Source organism: Scyliorhinus torazame, chromosome 6 (genome assembly GCF_047496885.1).
Source record: "Scyliorhinus torazame isolate Kashiwa2021f chromosome 6, sScyTor2.1, whole genome shotgun sequence".
In the NCBI taxonomy this organism is placed as follows: Eukaryota; Metazoa; Chordata; class Chondrichthyes; order Carcharhiniformes; family Scyliorhinidae; genus Scyliorhinus; species Scyliorhinus torazame.
The window spans coordinates 96,688,640-96,708,538 of record NC_092712.1 but is presented as its reverse complement, the minus strand read 5'-3'; the positions used below and the strand labels follow the sequence as shown (position 1 = coordinate 96,708,538).

The 19,899-nt window shown below is 41.6% G+C and overlaps 1 protein-coding gene across 24 annotated transcripts in view; it reads left to right on the top strand.

Moving 5' to 3' along the window:
- Positions 1–19,899, top strand: part of mllt10 (MLLT10 histone lysine methyltransferase DOT1L cofactor) — a 498,389-nt gene that overhangs the window by 314,685 nt on the left and 163,805 nt on the right. For 19 of the 24 annotated variants that reach the window (XM_072508516.1, XM_072508507.1, XM_072508512.1 and 16 more), the window contains one exon: positions 13,816–13,980. The exons of the other annotated variants lie outside the window; for them this stretch is intronic. In XM_072508516.1, coding sequence (XP_072364617.1) covers positions 13,816–13,980 — 165 coding nt within the window. The remainder of the gene's footprint in view (positions 1–13,815; positions 13,981–19,899) is intronic. 24 annotated transcript variants of the gene reach the window in all.

The window sequence follows — 19,899 nt, the reverse complement described above, 5'->3', positions numbered from 1 at the left end:
CAATTTTTCTCCACATTAGAATGCAGGATTATTCTATTTTACAAAAGATATTGGGCTTTTCACAGTAACTTCATTGAAGCCTACTTGTGACAATAAGCAATTATTATTATTATTATATTGCTGAATGTTGAATGAAGCTAGATAACATAGCAGTTTCAGGCGGTTTGAGCTTCTACGTCCCTCTAAAACTTGTAGTAAAAGGGTATTGTGGCTAAGAACTGAAGCTGGTTTTAACATGGCTTATCATGCGCTGCTGTAGCAACCATCAGTCTCTAGGCAACTGAAACACATTGACCTCTTCATTGAACTGAGTGTAGCAGTACTTCAATTTAGCAACCAGAGACAATACTGATGGCGTTGAGTGTGGCTAGCATGCTGTCAGATGCATGGTCAGGTTTTTGCATGTATTCTAATTTTTGTTTGTGTTGGAAAAACAATGTACATAGACATTTATTTTCCCTAAAATTAAGTATTGTTCGCATTTGGTTAACAATTTTTAAAAATATAAATTTCGAGCACCCAATTATCTTTTTCCAATTAAGGGTCAATTTAGAGTGGCCAATTCACCTACCCAACACATCTTTAGGTTGTGGGGGTGAGACCCACGCAGACACGGGGAAAATGTACAAACTCCAGATGAACAATGACCCGACGCCAGGATCGGACCAGGTCCTCAACGCCGTGAGGCAGTGGTGCTAACCGTGTCACCCCGTATAATTTAATGTAGAATTCATCATTATAAAATTAAGCTCTCCATAGTGATGCAATAACTTTAACCTCAGACTTGAATGCTTTATTAATTCAGCATATTCTATTTATATCTTTGTTTTTTAAAATAAATTTAGAGTACCCAATTCATTTTTTCCAATTAAGGGTCAATTTAGCGTGACCAATCCACCTACCCTGCACATCTTTGGGTTGTGGGGCGAAACCCACGCAAACACGGAGAATGTACAAACTCCACACGGACAGTGACCCAGGATCGGGATCGAGCCTGGGACCTCGGCGCCATGAGGCAGCAGTGCTATCCACTGCGCCACCTTGCTGCCCTTATCTTTGTTTTAATAATGTACAAATCTACAGAACTCCGCTTTGGGTAGAGCTTCTAAGTCTGTTGATGTGGGAAGCTGCAGAGGATACCTGCTGAAAGGGTTAATTAATGGAATTCATAGAATTTTATCATAGATATCATAGAATTTACAGTGCAGAAGGAGGCCATTCGGCCCATCGAGTCTGCACCGGCTCTTGGAAAGAGCACCCCACCCAAGGTCCACACATCCACCCTATCCCCATAACCCAGTAACCCCACCCAACACTAAGGGCAATTTATCATGGCCAATCCACCTAACCTGCACATCTTTGGAGTGTGGGAGGAAACCGGAGCACCCGGAGAAAACCCACGCACACACGGGGAGGATGTGCAGACTCCGCACAGACAGTAACCCAAGCCGGAATCGAACCTGGGACCCTGGAGCTGTGAAGCAATTGTGCTATCCACAATGCTGCTGTGCTGCCCCCACAGGAGAATTACTTTCTTGTATTTTAATAGTGTCCTTTAAAATTTCATTTAGAAGATAAAACCTTGGTCTTTCCTGCTCTTGACCCTCCATAAACAACCAAGAAATGAATCTGGTTGTCTACCCAAAGAGAGGGTGACTACATCACACAAATTTGATATTTTTGTCCAAAACGTTCCAGAGTAATTGCTGACTGTACTTATCCCAAAGCAACATCACCAACCTTACAGTAAATGTCTGTAGAGTATCTACTGCCAAGATTGTTGGTAAATTGGCAGCACGGTGGAGTAGTGGTAGCACTGCAGTCTCGGCGCCGAGGTCCCAGGTTTGATCCAGCTCTGGGTCACTGTCCGTGTGGAGTTTGCACATTCTCCCCGTGTTTGCGTGGGTTTCGCCCCCACAACCCAAAGATGTGCAAAGTAGGTGGATTGAACATGCTAAATTGCCCCTTAATTGGAAAAAATGAATTGGGTACTCTAAATTTTTTTTTTAAAAGATTGTTGGTAAATTGAGGCATAATCGGTGTGGTAAAGTAGCCCTGGAAATTAAATGTCAGCAGAGGTTTAACTGTGGCAGCCCGCCATTGGCCAGCGGCAAAATCTTCTGGTCCTGATGTTGTCAACAGGAGTTCCCATTGAATGCACTCCTCGCCGTTGGGACGTCTGCGGCGGGGGCGCGCCATCGGCAGGGCAGGATGATCCTGACGACGAGAACAGACGAAAAGTTCCGGTCTAAATGTTGAACTTGATAAAAAGAGCCATAGGAAAGAACTTGACACATTGAATCATAGAATTTGCAGTGCAGAAGGAGGCCCTTCAGCCCATCGGGTCCGCGTGGCTCATGGAAAAAGCATCCCACTTAAGCCCACACCTCAACCCTATCCCCGTAAACCAGTAACCCCACCTAACCCAAGGGCAATTTAGCATGGCCAATCCACCTTACCTGCACATCGTTGGACTGTGCGAGGAAACAGGAGTCCACGGAGGAAACCCACGCAAACACAGGAAGAATGTGCAGATGCTGCACAGACAGTGACCCAAGCCGGGATCGAACCTAGGACCCTGCAGCTGTGAAGCAAATGTGCTACTGTGCTGCCCCACACAACGTGCTCCTCAGCAGTGGAGGACGTCTCACCAGCAACTGACTGTGGGATCTTCTGGTCCAGCCGTTGTCAATGGGGTTTTGCTTCAAATTAACCCCTCTTTGACGGGAAGCCCATGATGGATGTGTGCTGTCGGTGGGACCATATGAGCCCCCAAGCGTGAACAGCCAGAAAATCCAATCCATGAGTCCGGAGAGAAGCAAGTGGGATCAAATAGTACAGTAGCTGCAAAAGCTAGACAAAAATTATAACAACTTGGATCAAAAATATTAATGATGGTGGCAGCACGGAGGCAGAGTGGTTAGCACTGCTGCCTCACGGCGCCGAGGTCCCAGGTTCGATCCCGGCTCTGGATCACTGTCCATGAGGAGTTTGCACATTCTCCCCGTGTTTGCGTTTTTTTCCCCCCCCCCCCCACAACCCAAAAATGTGCAGGGTAGGTGGATTGGCCACGCTAAATTGCCCCTTAATTGGAAAACATTAATTGGGTACTTTAAATTTTAAAAAATATATTAATGTTGCCATAAAAGTTTTAAAATAAAAATACAGTCTTTCTGACTTAATTTTCATAAATTTCCTTCTCCATTACAGTCCTAATGCAGATTAAAGATTTGGTTATTAACTAAAACATGAACTGAACGTAACAGGAGACCAGTACTTCAGAGGAAAACTCCAGTACAAGAGTATATTATAATTTGTGAACATTTTTATAATTGAAAAATGTAGTCACATGGTTTATCATTTGTACTGTTATGCTGAAGATCCATTTACAAGCACCTGTGACCCAAGTACCTCTTTTCTTTTACTTCCCACAAAATTAGTTTTTTACTTTAACTGTCCTTTCTATAAGCCTAACAGAATAAATTATCCTGTCTCCAAAAAAAATGGACTTCTGTACATGCAAATGAGTAAAAACAATAAGAATGGTTATCATTGCTGTTTACGCTATTTATACAATTTGCTATATGAAAGCAGGCTGCAACATTTCCCTCCATTACAACAGTGACTAGACTTCAAAATTGCTTCATTGCCTGTAAAACACTTTGGAACATTCTAAGGTTATGAAAGGGGCTATTCAAATGCAAGTTCATTCTTTTGGTGATGAGGAAAAAAGAAAAACTTGAATTTGTATAGCACACTTTACAGCCAGCTAAGTACTTTTCAAGTGTAGTCATTATTGCAATGTAAGAAAATAGTGTAATAACATAGGGCTGACTTTATATTTTTAATTGCAAAAATTTATTTTTTGGACATCGAAAGTTATTATGCAATCTTACTGGAATTTTCCTATGTATATGGTTAACAGTTCATGTTTGAGGTAGTGGTGAAACCTCTGATCTATATCTGAGCTGTGATGGAGAAAATACAGGAAAATTAAATCTGAGGTATGGTATATTTATATTTTATGACATGATCAATATTTTTAGTCCAAGCTGTTGCATCACAGCTTGAGGGAGGTGGTGGCACACCATATTGTCATTGGACTAATAATCTAGAGACCCAGGGTAATACTGTTATTCTGTAATGCTGTAATACCATTATTCAAGAAGGGAGGAAGGGATAAACCAGGAAACCACAGGCCAATCAGTCTAACCTCAGTGGGGGGGGAAATTATTGGGAGGCAACTCTGAGACCCCAAATTAATCGGTGTTTGGAGAGGCAGGGGTTAATCAAGAACAGTCATCATGATTCTGTTGAGAGAAGATCATATTTGACCAACTTGATTGAATTTTTCAAAGAGATGACCACGTGTGTAGTTGAGGACAATGCATTTGACAAAGTCTATTTGGACTTTAGCAAGGCTTTTGATAAGGTCCCACATGGGAGGCTGATGGCAACGGTGAGATTCCATTGGATCAAAGGAATTTTGGCAAATTGGACCCAAAATTGGCTGAATGGTAAGAAGCAGAGGGTGATGGTCGAGGATTGTTTTTCTGACTGGAAGCCTGTGTCCAGTGGGGCCCCGCAGGGATCAGTTTTGGGGCTCTTGCTATTGGTGGTTTATATAAATGATTTAGACATAAATGTAGAAGGGTTGATCTGGAAATTGGTAGGGTGGTAAAGAGTGAGGAGAATGACCTTAAATTACATGAGGATATAGACAGGCTTGTCAGATGGGCTGTCAGTGGCAAATGGAATTCAATCTGTACAAGTTGAGGTCATGTACTTGGGCAGGACCAACAGTGCAAGAGAATACATGATAAATGGCAGGACCGTGGGAAGCATCGAGGATCAGAGGGGCCTTGGTGTGCATGTACATTGATCCCTTAAGGTAGCAAGGCAGATAGATACAATGGCTAAGAAGACATATAATGTATTTGCCTTTATTATGTTATGCTGGAATTGTATAAAACGTTGGTTCGGCCACATCTGGAGTACTCTGTGCATTTCTGGAATCTACATTATAGGAGGGATGTGACAGCACTTGAAAGGGTGCAGAGGAGATTTACCAGGATGTTGTCTGGGCTGGACACTTAGCGATTGATAGATTGGATAGACTGTGGTTGTTTTCCTCTGAGCAAAGGAGACTGAGGGGTGATATGATCGAAATGTATAAAATTATGAAGGGCACAGATAGAGTAAATAGGAAGAAACTTGCTCCCTTGATGGCGGGATCAGTGACCAAGGGCAGGTAGATTTAAGGTAAGGGCCAGGAGGTTTAGAGGGGATGTGAGGAAAAACCTTTTCACCCAGAGGATGGTGGGAGTTTGGAACCCACCACCTGAGTGGGTGATGGAGGCGAAGACCCTCATAAAATTTAAGAAGTATTTAGATGTACACTTGTGATGCTAAGGCATACATGGCTAAGGGCCATGTGCTGGAAAATAGGAATAGAATATTTAGGTGGTTGTTTTTGACCGGCCCAGACTCAATGGACGGAATGGCCTTTTCTGTGCTGTACACCTCTATGACTATCACCTGGGTTTGAATCCCACCATGGTGAAATTTGAATCTGGATAAATCTGGAATTAAAAGTCGAATGATAATCATGAAACTATTGTCGATTGTTGTAAAATCCGTTGAGTTCACTAATGTCCTTTATGGAAGGAAATCTGCTGTCCTTACCCAGCCTGGCCAACATGTGACTCCAGACCCATTGCGATGTGGTTGGCTCTTAAAATGCCCTCTGAAATGGCCGAGCAAGCCACTCAGTTCATGGGCAATACATGCTGGCCCAGCCAGCCATGCCCGCATCCCATGAACAAATATTTTTAAAAATGCACTAGGAAAGCAAGCTGTCTGTGATATTAATTATTTTACATTTTACCAAGTTTTTCAGCATAATATTGAAGTTTCATAAGCCAATTTTGTGGTGGAATTCCCTGTTCTGGAACCGTCCACAAAATCACTATTATTGTAATGCTTAACTTCATTATATATACTTTTTAATAAATATAGAATAGCCAATTATTTATCTTTTCCAATTAAGGGGCAATTTAGCGTGGCCAATCAATCAGAGTATCCTACTCACCCCCCTGGCGGCCGGTACGGAGGGGAGGGGTACCCTGTTTCAAAATTAGTGTTTGTACCATTTGGCCTTGTGTATATTTTTTTACTGTTTTAATAAAAAGGTATAGCCAATCCACCTTGCTAGCACATCTTTGGGTTGTGGGGGTGAAACCCACACAGGGACAGGGAGAATGTGCAAACTCCACATGGACAGTGACCCAGGGTTGGGATTCGAACCCGGGTCCTCAACGTGCCAACCACTGCATCACTTGCCGCCCTAACTTCATTATATTTTGATTGATAACACCCTTGTGAAGTTCCATGGGGTATTTTGCTACGTTAGAGGTGTTGTAATAAATGAAAGTAGGTATTAAGGCATAAGTTGATTATGAATGCTAGTTCATTAAAATCTGTAAATAGAGCTTCTGTCTTTGAATTTGGCCCCTCTTAGGTATTCGTGCTTGGAAATACTTCTTTACTAATTCTTGTGTCATCAGGAAAAGCATAGCAAATGCATTGGGGAATCTGGGATAAGCAGTAGCACTTCCAGGAATCCCCAACTCTCCCTCTTTTGGCTGTGTTTTTGATAGTTTACAGAATAGAGCTGTGTCTTAGCTACTGTTGTACTGTTCGACTTCATCCCCTGCAGGAGTGCTGGTAAAGATGATGGTGAGATTACTATTGAGGCTGCCAAGGCAATGGCGAATGCAGCGCAAACAATTGGAAGGCCAAATAAGGTGTTGAAGAAAGCAAGGGCCAAGAAGGCATTTCCAGCACGTAGGTATCAGAACAGGGTGCCTTACCACAGCATGATAGAACCATAGTCTGTGAAGAGGTAGTGCTTCAGCAAACTAGAAGTCGCTGACCTACATCAGTTGCTGCAGCAGGAATTGGTGCCAAATGCCACAGCACATACAATATTGCTTCAGCTGTGAAGGTAATGGTGGCTGCCAATCACTATATGCCACAGACTCATTACAGGCAGCAACATGTGGCATCAGTAACAGTTTACTGTTCATCAAACAGGTGACAGATGCTTTCTTCTCAAGGAAACAGCAATTTAATGCTTTCCCAATTCCGGCTGCTGATCAGGCTGAAGGCAACTTGATGCCATAGTGTTGTGTCAGTCTTCAATCCCCCTGTCTTCAAATCAGACAACAGGTATCAGACTGCTGCTTCCTTGGAGATGTGGAGAATCCCCTGTACATGTGGCTCATAACTCCTGTCAGGATCCCTCAAATAGACGCAAGTCACTGATATAATGAGAGCCACATGCAGACTAGAGCTCTGACTGAGCAAACCATCGGTGACCATAAGCAAAGATCTGGTGCTTGTATCTGCACTATTGCCTCAAACTAATCTCTAGATTTGTAGCAGTGTGCTGCAAGCTCCACAACGTTGCTAATCAGAAGGGCCAAGCATTGCAACTGCCACAATTGGAAGATTGAGGAAGGCCATAGTAAAGGTAAAGTCATCATTGCCCCAGATGAACATAGGCTGCAATGTCCATTGAAGGGGAGAGCTGACTGGTGGTGATTTAATCTGAGGATCATCACACCTCAGGAAAGGGGCACGGTTGACAAGGCAGGTAATCATGAATAACCCCAGCCGGTACGGGGATTGAACCCGCGCTGTTGGCCATGCTCTGCATCACGAACCAGCCATCCGGTCAACTGAGCTAAACTGGCCCCAGCTGGCTGCCAGTTGCCAGAATTTTATGGCGGCAAATTGAGAGATTCTCCTAAGCAAGCTTTCCGCTAAGCACATCAACAGTTTCAATATCTGTCCCATTCCTCCTACCTATCCTATCTTCTATATCTGCCAAAATCCTGTACCTTTGGACTTTCTCTTGCTTAACTAGGAATTTGAAGCTCATCATGAAATGAAATGAATGCATGCATCAATGCATAACAAATATAACCTCAACTTCATATTATGAATTTTAAGACTTCTTCAATCTCTTTATTGAGCTGAAATACTATAAATAATCACTTAATGCTTAACCTTTATACTCATTTACCTTTTCTTGAGCTTCTCCGAGACGGTTCCCTGTCTCATGGATATGTGAGGCTGCCAGTTAAGGCACTTAGGATGGCATAGAGGGTGACCCCAACTCGCTCTGTCTTGCGAGTAACCAATTAAACGGGAGTCTAGATCGCTGTCAGCATAGCTACAGGGCCAGACATCTCCTCAGTTTCTCAATCCACGAGCGACAGCATAAATAGAAGTTTCCAATATATTACCATACTCCTTTGCCGTTCTTGTGCAGATAAGAGGCACTGTAGATATTCAGCTCCATGCTAGTGTCATTGGTTCCATGGGAAGCTCATAGTATCCTTGATCAGGAAGCCTGCCAGCTTCCGATCAAGTGGCCTTTGTGATTCTGCGCAGCCAGCAAATCCAGACTACCATGAGACACAGCAGTCTGGAACCATCCGCATCGTTCTTTGTCGTCACCTATCTCCTTGTTCTGAACATCTTTCTTCTGTGAGTCAAAGTAGTGTTCATAGATCTGGTGGATCTTCAATACCGAACCAGATAACTAATTTGAATATGTTTACATTTAAAATGATAAGTACAGTTAACTTTTTAAACCTCAGAAAGCATGTCAGACTGAGACACATTGAGAGGCTTGCTGTTACATAGTTCACATCTAATTACCACTTGCATGTGATTTCATGTGAGCAAATAACACAACTTTGCACTTTAACCTGATAACCATATGAACCAATATATTCTATTTTTTCAAAATATATTATTTTTGGATTCATCTCTGGAAAATAATATTTTTTGAACCAGTTTCTGGAAATGTTTATAATGACAAGACTTGCGAATTGCAATGGTTGTTTGCACATACTTCCCTTCCTATTCACACTCCAAGAGATGCTAGAACTGCTGACTGAATTTTATTTAAGCAACCATTTATCTGTCTGCTATCTTAGGAAGACAGATACAGAGTGAAATGGTAATTTTCTAAGGATCAATTGGAAAGCAATATCTGAGGAGATCCCGTAAAAACTTCCAAACCAGGGCTACTAGCCCTACAATGCCCCCCCCCCCCACACACCCCCTAGACCATTGTTGTCAGAGCTTTTCTGCTGCTGATAGACTCCTAGAATCCACGAGTGAACCAAATTGCACATTAAACTTCTATCAGTTCAAACCCCAGTTTCCATCTCCTGCAGAGAGGGAAGCCACAGGGGCCCTCACTTGACATTATTGTGAATTCTCGGCATCTCTTTTCCATTGCCTAAACTTTGGACATCACCCTCCAATCTACTGTTACCAAATCTAAAGGCCACACCTCCAGTGCTACCGAAGACCTCAATCATCTTCCATCGCCACTAACTTTTTTGTCCGCCTCCATAACTGACACCAGGTGCCCACTGTATCTTCAGCTTCAAAAGAAATATTTAGTTAAAGGAATTGAGAAATATTTACAGTTTTTGCTTAAATAGTTGCAGTATTTAACCATCAAGATATTTATTTTAAAATACCAGAACACCATGCAATAAAAACGGAATTTGATTTAGCCATAACTAGCCAGAGACCTGACAACACCATGCATCTATGCTTTACCTTTTAAAAAAATAAACCAATCCACCTATTCTGCACATCTTTGGGTTGTGGGAGTGAGACCCACGCAGATATGGGGAGAATGTGCAAACTCCACACGGGACAGTGACCCAGAGCCGGGATCGAACCCGGGTCCTCAGTGCCGTGTGGCAGCCGTGCTAACCACTGTGCCAATCTATGTTTTATTTTTAATAATCTTTCTTTCTGAGTTAGGTGGTGTTACTATGGCTTTGAATTGTGTTTTTGAGACCTATTGCTCCTGATTTGTTACTGCTGCCTATCCTTCCCACTTGGGTAACTTATAATTTTTACTTTCCTGTTTTTTATTATTCTTTCCCTTCTCATGTCTTATGCTGCTGCATCTGCTTCACACTGGGCACAACATCTACTTTTTGCCACCAGTTGATTACTGCCTGTTCCCATTGTTATGGGGCAGGGTTTAGAGAACCCCAAAGTGTATCATGGAGTTCACCTGACCCACAACTTTTAATAGATTGTGGTATGGGGAGTCACAGCCCACTCTGCAGGTGTGGTACAGCAGAAATGGAAAAGTATTTTTTAAGGCAAAACAATGTTTATTCTATGAACTCAAGTTAACCTTTTTTAAAACATACAGTGAACATCTTAGCAACCATCAATTCAAATACAACCCCCAAAGAATACAACACTAAATAATCCTTAATAACTTCCCAAACAACATCCAGAAGATGTTTACTTTCACTACTGAAAACATTTATAATTCAAAATTCACCAAATGATCAAGAGATGGTCTTTTCATGGCAGTGAGATCAACAGTACACCTGCTTTGTCTGGCTTCAGCTCCAACACTGAAAACGAAACTATAAAACACCCTGCAGCAAACAGCCTAAAACGAAAGCAAACAGCTGACAGACAGCCCAGCTCCACCCACACACTGACATCTCTGATGAACACCCATTTCTTAAAGGTACATTTCTGAGACACCCATTTCTTAAAGGTACTTTCACATGACACCATTAACAAAGCAAGTCTCCTTCGTCACTCCAAGACCTGCTGGCTACTGTTTGTCAATTTAAAATCTGTTTTCTGTTTATTTCTTAAATTGCCTGCATTGAACTCCAGTCTATTGCACTCATCTACAGTGATGATTGCCTGGGGTCAGTATTTGGACCACTGCTCTTGTGATGTTTAATGACCTAAACCTTTGGGTGCACAGGTTGCAGATTATTTGATTTCAGGAGAACGTGGACAGACTGGTGATGTATGACAGATGAAATTTAATACATGTATGTGAAATGAGGCACATTGGAAGGAAAGATGAAAAAGACTTTCATTTATATAATTGTGATTAAGATTACCACAGATAAACCTAAAGCACTTTACACAAAACTAAGTACATTAGAAGTTTAATCACTGTTGTAGGAAATGTGGCAGCCAATTTCTACCGTCCAAAGCATTACTTTCTCCTTGGATGATTCCTGGCCTGCTCTTTGCCAGGTTAACAAGTGTATAATCATTTTGATATACGCTTTTAAAAAGCAAACAACCAGTTTCACAGCTTATTGTTGAGAAACTAATAAGCAATAGTCATCAGACAGGAGTAGTGAGTACATGGCATAAACATTTAGTAGGGTGCCAAGGTATATCTGAGAACAAGATTGGATTTTTTAGCAACTGTTTAATGTGATGTAGGCAATGCTAGCAAGGCCAGCATTTGTTGCCCGTCCCTGAACATGAGCGAAGTCATTTCGGAGGGCAGTTAAGAGGCAACCACATTTCTGTGGACCTGGAGTCACATGAAGGCTAGACAGGTAAGGGTGGCACATTTCCTTCCCCTAAATTACATTAGTGAATGACGACAATCAATTCATGACACAATTACTGAGGCTAGCTTTAAATTACAGATTTATTGATTGAATTTTAAATCCACCAGCTCCCACAGATTTGTATCCTGCACCTCTGGGTGACTAGTCCAGTGACATTGCCATTACACCATTGTCTTCCTGATGAGGAAAATGAGGTGTGTGGGGTTGCAAAGGAGCTGAGAGCATGAGGGAAAACAAATATGTAGAGTGCTAAAGGCGGAAAGGAAGCAGTAGGAAATGCAAGGGAAAAGTATAAATAATGGTTATGGAGGAAAGATTGAAGTCAGGGTAAGGGGCATGGAGAAGAAAAGGGCAGCAAGGAAGAAGGGATAGGTGAAATTGGAGGAAAATGTGAGAGGTTGTGGAGAAATATGAGTGGAAGGAGAGGCAAATGGAAAGGAAATAAGAGAACCAAAGGGAAGGCGCAAGTGAATGCAGCAATGAAGCTGGGTCAGTAGGAGGATGGGTAGCATAAAAATGAACTCTTTAGAATGAGGACTCCTCTCTCTTCTGTTTGATCTTCCTGAAGTTTATTGAACAAAAATAAAAACAAATAACATTTGCAATCCATAAAGTTAGTTGTTTTTCTCCACATCTCTCACTCACATTCAGTAACTTGCAAGATTGTGTGTAAAGAAAAATACTGACATAAACTTTACTCGAGTAAAACTGTTGACATTTGGCCTCTTAATTTACTTTAATAATGCTGAAAAACAACTGAGCAGAAACTGTTAGAAATGGTAAGAAAATATTTCCGTTTGGCTAACTAAATATTATTCATAAATTCTGAGAAATTAGACATAAGGCACATCCTTAGAATTCAGTCTCAGCCTTTAGCACAATCATAATTCTGAACAAAAATATAATGTCCAACCTAGGGTTTATGGATAAGCCTCAAGGAGCGAACAAAACTCTGCTTTCAGGATAGGAGGGAGACAGGAAGCAAGAAACTGCAGACCAGTTAACTTAACGTCTGTCACAGCAAAAATGCCCAAATCCTGTATTAAGGAGGTTATAAGTGTGCTTAGAAAATCTCAATGCAGTCAGTTAGAGTCAACGGCCAATGAGAGGAGGAACGGAGTAACTCTCAACCTCGAGGACAGGACACACGTGATGGACGTAGCTTGAGGCCCGACCACCCGAGCGAGAGGTGAGCAGAGCAGCAGTTGGGAGGTGCGAAGAAGGCCTGGCAAGCTCCGGTGTCATGTCTCGGGAAATCGGGGAGCAGTGGCTACTGGGAGTGGGGTGAATTGACCAGAGCCAGATGCCAGTCAGGCAGCAGGGATGAGAGTGAAAGTACTAGGCTGGGTGGCGAGAATGAGAGATAACAGAGGCCAGACCAGATAGCCAGCCGCAACAGCAGTCAGCCAGGAGCACAAACGATGGTCGAGGCTTGAGGCCCGGCCACCCGAGTGAAAGCCGGCAGGTGAGCAGAGCAGCAGTTGGGAGGTGCGAAGAAGGCCAGGCAAATGCCGGCGTCGTGTCTTGGGGAATCGGGGAGCAGAGGCCAGCAGAAGTGGGGCAATTCGACAAGAGTCAGATGCCAGGCAGGGCTGAGAGTGAGGGGGTCGGGCAGCAGCCAACATCATCTTGTCTTTTTTGCATGTTGAATTTACTGCCTCTTTTGGTGTCAGTCATTTCTCTGATCAATTGCTGCGTCTTTTATGATACCCGGCTTGCCTTGACCATCTATTGGCATCACAGCTTTCCCAAATATTATTGCCAGCAGCCAGTTACTCTGGTAGGATTTTGGCACTGAACTCTGGCTCATCCTCACCAATTCTTTTCACAATTTCCGAAGACAACCCCCCTAACAACTCATAAGCTTTGTTTAAGTTGTTACTGCTTTTGAGCAACTTAGACAATTGCCTGCTTTTGCTTAAGGAGGCTTCACTCGACAGAAGATTCTGAAGACTTATTTGTGGGGCATTGAAATCAAGACAGATCATCCTTAGTCAATATGAAGAGACATTAAGAATCTAGCAATCAAAAATGTAGGAGGTTGAAGGCGTGGCAAGAGGACGAAGCGAGGCAAAAAGACAGTTTGGCACTTTATTTAAAAGTATTGAGCAAGGGCGGCATGGTGGCACAGTTGTTAACACTGCTGCCTCACGCTGCCGAGGACCAGTGCCCGTGTGGGTCTCACCCCTACAACCCAAAAAGATGTGCATGGTAGGTGGATTGGCCACACTAAATTGCCCCTTAATTGGAAAAAATAATTGGGTACTCTAAATTATTTTTGAGCAGTGCCCAAACTGCATGTTCATCCTCAACAACAACATCCACAAAAAGTTTTGGTGACTTGTCTGATGACTTTAACCTTCAGATTTCCGGAGACAAAACATCGCCTGAAAAACTTGAACAGAATGTGGACTCTGAAATGGGAATGGAACTACAAGATACTGCTCAAGCTCATTGTTCTTCTGCTGAAGCGAGGAAAGAAACCTACCCTGAAGACACATTGCCTTATGGTCAAAATCTGTTCCACTGGGTATGATTGAATATTTTGTAATGAATAGACCAGAGAACAGAGTTAACGTGGAAAATTTGAGAAAAGGGTTTGAGGTGCGAGGCCAAAAGAAGTTTAGATGTCATCATGAGTCCCATTTTCTGAGGGTGAAAGGAGAAATTGGTTGATATTTTTCGGAAACCCCTAAAGCAGTCTATTATTGCCTCACCCTAGTAAAGGGAAACAATAATTTGTTGATGGTACTCTAACTGGAAAAATATTGGAATAGAAATTGCTGATCATGAAACTTTCAAAATTCATATTGAGGCTACATGTATATTTGTTCAAATATGTAAATTGTTTGGAAGAGTTGATGCTGTGTTATCGGCTCAGTTTGAAAAGGAGTGTTCTTACTGGAAGAAAGTACTGAGACGTGTTGTTGCCACAGTCAAACTGCTGTCTTCTTTGGCACTACCTCGATGAGAACGTGATGAATCATCATTGCCAACTCACAGGTAAGTTTTTAGTCTGCCTTGAATATCTTCGGGAATTTGGCGAGCTTCTCAAAGAGCATTTTAAAAGTTATCAACATGTGGCTCAGGAAAAGCCAACATTTCAACGCACAGAACCTACAATGACTTCACTACAATGGCACATCGGCTCTGAAACCGATTGCCTCATAAAGTAAAAGATGCCAAATACTATTCCATAATAATTGATTCAACACCAGATGTGAGTCACGTGGACCAATTAACATTAATTTTATGACATGTGACCAGCGATGGTGAAGTTGTCGAGTGATTTCTCTGTTTTGTCCAGAGCCTGGAGAAAACAGTTTTGGATATCATTCCACATTTAGGTTTGGACATCAAAAGTTGTCATGGGCAGAGCATCGATAATGCCACAAATATGGCAGGAAAATATTCAGGTTTCCAAGCAAGACTGAACAATGCAAGCCCTTGTGCATTATTCATACCATGCTCCAGTCACTCCTTGAATTTAATCGGCAGCCAGCACATGAATCGTGTGATGCAGCCATACAATATTTTGACTTTGTTCACTTGTATACCTTTTCGGTTTCTATGTGACGATGGAATCAGCTTGGAGCAGGCACATGGAAAACATTTGACAGTCAAAACAATTTGTGTCACCAGGTGGCCTGAACAGTCTTGAGACTGAACTTAGTCGATGTAAAAAAAATGCTTATCAGACATAACCACATCAAATTCAGGGAAATAAAATATGGAAGCTGAAGCAAAATCTTTAGCAGAGAAGTTTGAAAAGTACAAAATTGCAGTTTTTACTTTTGTGGAACCTTTTATTTCAAAGAATTAATACTGTCAGCAAATTGCTGCAAAATGTTTATATAACTTTATTGAATGCTTCACAATTGTTAGCCTCAATTGGAAGTTTTGTCATGGAAGTTCAAACTGACTATACCTCAGTGGAAGCAGAGGCACTAACATTAAGAAAGACTACAGGTTCCTCTGATGATTAGAAGCATTTAAGACATGGGAAGTTATTTTTTGATGAAAATAGAGACAATCAAATCACTTCAAAGGGAAAGAGAAGATCATTGGTGAGACTGCCAATGTTATTTGTGACAATAATGGTGCAATTGCAGAGTAGACTTGAATCTTTGAAGAAGATTGTTGAATTATTTTGGGTGGTTTTCGACAAACATTTGGATGAGAATGCTCTGAGCCACTCCAGTAAGATGTTAATTGAATTCTGCCGGGAAGACACACACAAGTCTTTTTGAAGATTGATACATTCACCACTAAGATAAAGAACAAAAAAACAAAGAAAGTACAGCACAGGAACAGGCCCTTCAGCCCTCCAAGCCTGTGCCGACCATGCTGCTCGTCTAAACTAAAATCATAAAGTGAAACAACTCATTCATTTCATCGATAATGATGAGCTCTGTGCTTCAACATCACCAGCTGATTTGTACAGACTTGCCTGCGATGATTTGTAGGCAACCATTCCAAATGTGGGAAACATTCTGAAGATCCTTTTAACAATCCGGTGAACGTTCTTTCTCTGTATTGAAAAGAGTGAAAAATTATTTGTGAATTATGATGATTCAGGGACATTTGACAAATTCAGCAATACTCTCAATTGAAAATGCATCCTGACAAGATTTTACCTATGGTATTTTATGAAGAAAAAATTAAGAAAAACCATCTAAGTTGCCATGGATTGCAAACAACTGATGAAGCAAGAAAATCTAAAAAAGATCTGTCACTCTACCATGTTCTCCATTCTACATTCTATTCTGCAAGAGAGAACATATGCTGGTCTGATATAATGGCTGGCGGTCACATGCAGACAGTTATAACCAGTGAGTCACCACCATCCCCAATCGCTCTTTACTGGCCTTCCGAAAGTCTCTTACTGTTCTGGACAATTAAAGAGCAGAATCCTGCCAGACAGTTGCCACTAATATTAGACTTGGACTGGACATTCCACTTCATTGGAGTATTTGCTCCTGCACTGGACTTTTTCTGGCTCATTTGTCCAACACTGACCTGCTGTGCTGCAGTAATATCATCGGCTGATTTCTCCATCCCGTTGCTCATCAGCCAGTTCATGTTTACTCTCCTCAAGACACACACATCACAATATTGACCATCTCTACCATCATGCTAACAACAGGTATTTAAATTTATCAATACAGGCTTGTTGTCATAAGAGTACTGTCTGTGAAGCAGTGATTTCTGTGCCTTGCAATGTGTGAGCTGAGGGTGGGTGGGTTTAGGAAGGCATTTGTCATTCGGGGTGGGGCTCAAAATCATAATGGGAGGGTCTATACATCATTCGGACGGGGCTCAACATCATTGGGGTAGGCTGCCACCTCACCAGGGGGTGGGGCGTGATGTGAGCCACCCAAAGAGGGATAGCGCAGGGCCTCAAAGTGTAAGTCCACTTCTGGATGTACTTCAATTTTCAGAAAGCATTTGACAAGGTGTCACATCAAAGGTTCCTAGATAAAATAAGAGCTCATGGTGCAGAGGGTAACACATTAGCATGGATAGCTAACAGGAAACAGAATCTGCATAAATGAGTAGTTTCCAGGTTCGCAATATGTAATAAGTGGGGTGCCACAGGGCTTCAACTACTTGCAATATATATTAATGAAGGGACTGAATGTATGGATGTTAGTTTTATGATGACGCAAAGAGAGGTAGACCAGTAAGTTGTGAAGAGGACATAAGGAGTCTGTAGAAGGATGTAGGTAGTTTAAGTGAATGGGCAACAAGTTGGCTGACAGAGTATAAATGGGGAAAATGTGAACTCATCCACTTTGCCAGGAAGAATAGAGAAGCAATATACTGCTTTTAGTGGAAGAGATTGCATAACTCAGGTGGACATAGGAATCTGGGTGTCCTGGTACACAAATCATAAAGTTAGTATGCAGATACAGCAACTGATTAAGAAGGCAACTGGGATATTGTTTATTGCAAGAGAAATAGAATTTGATGATTTAGGGTAAAGATAATACACCGCCACCTAGTGACTTGATGGGAAATTTTCAGTGGTCAGTATTGTAATGTGCCTTTCAGATTCCCATTTTTATTGGCAGTTCGCATGCGGTGGTATAAGAAAAGACTAAATCACAATTCATATTAGAAATGTTTAGCACTTAACACAAAGTATTCAAAATTCAATTTTTAAAGATTTTATACCATTTAAATGTGTATATATAGAATGTGATGAATCTTGGTATACTTAATATAATCCTTTTATTGTCGTAAATAGACTTACATTAACACTGCAATGAAGTTACTGTGAAAAGCCCCTACTCGCCACATTCCAGCGCCTATTTGGGTACACAGAGGGAGAATTCCGAATTCTCAGCTGGTACGGGAATCGAACCCGCGCTGCTGGTCTTGTTCTGCATCACAAACCAGCTGTCTAACCCACTGAGCTAAACCACACCCGAAAATATTTGGCACTTAGATGTTTAGTAAGTCAAGGAAAGGGTAGATGAAAAAGGTTTAGTGTACTGAAGTGGTAGTGAATAGTTTGGATAGCATTTGGAGTTGTTGGAAAGTAAGAATCAGCAGAAGCAATGCAGGGTAGCAGTAGTTAATTCAGAATATGAGTATTGGTATCTGGGGAAAGGGTATTGCATATGAATATTCAGAGAGTTGGTACTGTGTATTACATAGAATATGCAGGAAAAAATAATGCTGTTCAGCCCTAGTAATCTGTGCTTATTGTCTACTCCATACAAGTTCTCTCCTGTTCCATTTATCTCTTCTCGGTTTTTCAGCATATGTTTCTATTATTTTTCTCCTTTTTTTTTAAGCAAATAAGTTATTTATCTTACACATTTTAACCTGAGTCAAGAATCTCTCCTTATATCTCCATTAAATTTATAGTATATCTTGGAATTATTTCTGGCTCCTAGTTCTCCCATAAGGAAACATTCTCTCCACGTTTATCCTATTCAACCCATTAATATTTTTAAGCACCTCTGTCGGGTCACCTCTAAGTCTTCTCTTTACCAAATAAAAATGTCGCAACCTGTTCAACCTTTCTCAATAGCAGGAATCTTCTCGTACTGTTCTTGAAAACACTTTCTCCAGTGCTTATATGCCCCTTTTGTAAGGAGACATGATGTGTGCACAGTACTATTTTAAGTGCAGCTTGACTAGCATCCTATATGAATTCAGCATAACTTAATTACTTTTGAATTGTATACCCCTAGAAATTAATTTGTGCTGGCAATGTCCAAGGTTGTGGGGGTGAAGGTGAAGCCATGCCCAATGGCAATCTTCGGGGTATCGGAGCAGCCAGATTTACACATGGGGAAGGGGACCAACACCCTTGATTTCGCTTCCCTAATCGCACGCCGGAGAATCCTGCTCGGCTGTCGATCGGCAGCACCACCCAAAACTGCAGACTGGCTCACTGACCTCTCGGAATTTCTCCACCTGGAGAAGATTAGGTACGCCATCCGAGGGTCAGAGGAAGGCTTCCTGGATACTTGGGGGTAGTTCGTCGGCCTGTTCCAAAACCTGTTTGAGGCCAGCAACGAGGAGTAAGCTAGGGAGAAAAAAAAAGATGAGGATCCAAAGGACTGCGCAACCGGGAGCGCGGGGAGAATACTAGACTGATCCAGAGGGCAACAAAATGTACATAGTTAGTTACATGAAGGATAAAACAAACCTCTCTGTAAAATAAAGTAAATTAGCGCGGGCATGTAATGTATATACACAACAGCTGTTTATAAATATGAGAAAAGCCACTAAAAAGATTTTCAAAAAATCTTTTTTAAAAAATAATTAATTTGTGCTTTCTTAACATTTAAAATTTCTTGCTGACGTTTCTTAGCGATTTATTATCCTCCCTTTGCCCTTCTACCTCATTTTGCTTATCCTTTTGTACAGTTTAGTTGATGTTTATGATGTGGAAATATTTCTTCGCACACCTATCAATGCCAAAGGTTATTTACTATTTAACTAGTATAGCGTAGTGAACTGATTGTCAGCAGTTTGGGTAGCATTTGGGGTAATTGGAAAGTAATAATCAGCATAAATAGTGCAGGGTAGCAGTAGTTAATTCAGAATATGAGTAATTGCGGAGACAATTACCCCAATTATTGGTATGTGGGGAAAGAGTATTGCATGTGAACATTCAGAGAGTGGGTACTGTCTATTACATAGAATATGTACTGAGAAGAGCAGCTAAAGGAGAGCGAGAAGTCCAGATAATAGTGTAAAACAGGTGCCAGAGTATCCAGTATGTGAGGTGATAACATTCCACACAAACGTGCATCATCCATTATATTCGGAAAACTAGCTGGAGCTGCCACCAAAGGTTTTGTCTTAAAAGTTTCTGATTTTGAAGCCGTTCTTCATGGTTCCACAACAGTGGCAAAGACCATTACTCTTTCCTAATTATTCCCTTTGAAACAAATTCGAAGAAAATCTCCAATCTTCTCAATGAAGC